Genomic DNA, 2,331 nt, shown 5'->3' with positions numbered 1-2,331 from the left:
AGGATCCCTCCCCTATCCTCCCATTCCCATTGACCTAAACACCCTTTACCTGTTCCCTCATTCTCCCCTCTAAAAATCCCTCCCTTGTCCTAATATCTCCCTTGTCCTCTCCCCCCACACTAAACCCCTACCATTTTATTTCTTCTAAATTTAGAAGACTCTTATACTCTTCTAAATATATATATATTGTTCCCTCTTAAACCCATTCCCGATGAAAGTAGGTCACCAGAACTACCAACCCTCCTCCCCCATCTAAATACTCTGTATCTTTTCTTCCTCTTGCACCTTTTTAGCTGTTTCAAAATGGTTTTACTTTTTAAATTCACATCATAGTCAGGTTTATCCCCCTCTTTTTATGAGCTCGACAATTTTTAATAAGAAATGTAAGAATGTTAGACACACATTTTATGTTATATAAAAGGTAAGCAGTCTGTTCTTATGAATCCCTCATAATCAGTCTTTGGCATGTACCTTATGATCTCTTAGTTTTTGTATGTCGAATCTTCTATTAAGTTGAGGATTTTTTTTAACAAAATCTTGAAAATCTGAGGGTTTGTCAAATGTCTGTTTGTTTTTCATTCAAGATAATGCTGAAATTTGAAGGGTATGATATTTTTGGCCAGAGCCCCAGATCTCTTGCTCTTTGATATGTTGTGTTCCAAGACTTGTGGTCCTTTAATGTCTCTGCTGCTAGGTCTTGTGTAATTCTAATTGTGGCACCATCATATTTAAATTGTTTTAATTTGATGCTTTTAATATTTCATCCTTGATCTGGGGGTTCCGGAATTTGACTATGATATTCCTATGGGTTTTCCTCATAGGATCTCTTTTAAGTAGTGTGCAACAGAATTTTTCTATTTCTACTTCCCTGCCTTGTTCTAATGCTTCAGGACAATTTTCTTTAATTATTTCTTGTATTATTGTATCAAGATTCTTTTTTTGATCATGACTTTCAGTTCCTCCATTTTTTTCTCTTCTTCATCTATTCCCCAAATCTGTTGTTTTTCTTTTTCTTTTTTTTTTTTAAATTGTATCAAACTTGTTTTATTCTTTACAGTTCCTCATTCATCTTGATTCAGTCGTTAGTGCTGCTTCCGTCTGAAGGAGCATCCTTCTGTAAGTCTGGCCTTGCCTCTGGTAGGCTGACAGAGCACAGTGGAGCACCCTACACAGAGGACCACCGTTTGCGCGTGGCTGAAGACAGTGGTGATTTTGTAGCACCCTGGGCACTTCACGTCCATGAAATACGAGTTGGGACTCTGCACCAGGCGCTTCTTCTTGTGTTTCCGCTTCTCCTCCTCGGGAGAGGGGTGCAGGAGGTCTTTCGCGAGAGGCATGTTGGCGCGGGGAGATCTTCGCCGCCGGAAAAGCTGTTGTTTTTCTTATAAGATGTTTCACTTTCTCTTCTATTTTTTCATTATTCATGTTTTATTTAATTTTTTCTTGATCTCATATCACTGGCTTCACTTGGCCAATTCTAATTTTCAAGGTGTCATTTTCCTCCTTGAGATTCTGGATCTCCTTTTCTAATTGGATGATTTTCCTTTCATAGCCTTCTTGTTTTTCTTGGATTATTTTTAGTTTTTCCGCCATCTCTGTCATTTTATTTTTAAAGTCTTTTTTAAGATATTCTATAAATTCTTTTTGGGCAAGTGACCATTTAATGTTGCTCTTTGGGGATTTCTTTACTTCAATATCCTTCTCTGAAGATGAACCCCGGTCATCTCTATTCTCATAATAGGTTTCTATGCTTGGATTCTTTCTCCTTTGCCTGTGCATTTTTTGTGGTAATAACTTGATTTTTATAATCACCTCTAGCCCTGGGGTATGGGAAATGGCATCTCTTGCCCCAGATCTTCAGTTCTCCCCTCTAGCCTGGAACCAAAGCCAAACCTCCAACCTTCTGTAAGTGCCCACAGCCAGGGGCTTTCTGCCCCAGTGCTTCTGCACTCACCGGGGGCGTGCTGGTTCCTTCTTGCCCCCACTACCCTTCGCAGCACAGCTGGATTTCTCGCCAGCAGAGGTTCCCGCAATCTTCCTGGACATCCCTCACTATACCGGGGTGAAAAGTTCCAGTGGCTGGGGCTGAGACAGCCTCTCAAACTAACTAACCCTGGGACCTACCACTAGACTTTTAAGCAGTTTCCCAGCTTGTTGTTAAACCAGAACCTAGCCTGGAGGTGTTTATTTCCTCATTAGTACCAAACCTGGTCCTGGGGTTTTTCTTCAGATCTTCTCAAACTGTCTGAGGAAGACCCCAGTTGTGCCCCTATTTTTCTTTGTCTCCACCCACACTTCGTTCACCCTATTTTAACTCTTTTGTGGGGGAAA

The 2,331-nt window shown here is 40.6% G+C and overlaps 1 protein-coding gene across 1 annotated transcript; it reads right to left on the bottom strand.

The window, feature by feature from the left end:
- Positions 1-1,028: 1,028 nt before the first annotated feature.
- On the bottom strand, positions 1,029-1,351 carry LOC118832770 (40S ribosomal protein S27-like). Its single transcript, XM_036740114.1, has one exon. The coding sequence runs from the start codon at positions 1,335-1,337 to the stop codon at positions 1,083-1,085; it is 255 nt and encodes an 84-aa protein (XP_036596009.1). The 5' UTR covers positions 1,338-1,351; the 3' UTR covers positions 1,029-1,082.
- Between the last annotated feature and the right edge of the window lie 980 nt (positions 1,352-2,331).

Source organism: Trichosurus vulpecula, chromosome X (genome assembly GCF_011100635.1).
Source record: "Trichosurus vulpecula isolate mTriVul1 chromosome X, mTriVul1.pri, whole genome shotgun sequence".
Lineage (NCBI taxonomy): Eukaryota > Metazoa > Chordata > Mammalia > Diprotodontia > Phalangeridae > Trichosurus > Trichosurus vulpecula.
This window is presented reverse-complemented; position numbering and strand designations above follow the sequence as displayed.

What these genes read in the sequence shown, in the direction of transcription:
- LOC118832770 (XM_036740114.1), bottom strand. Translation starts at nt 1,337, where the DNA reads ATGCCTCTCGCGAAAGACCTCCTGCACCCCTCTCCCGAGGAGGAGAAG.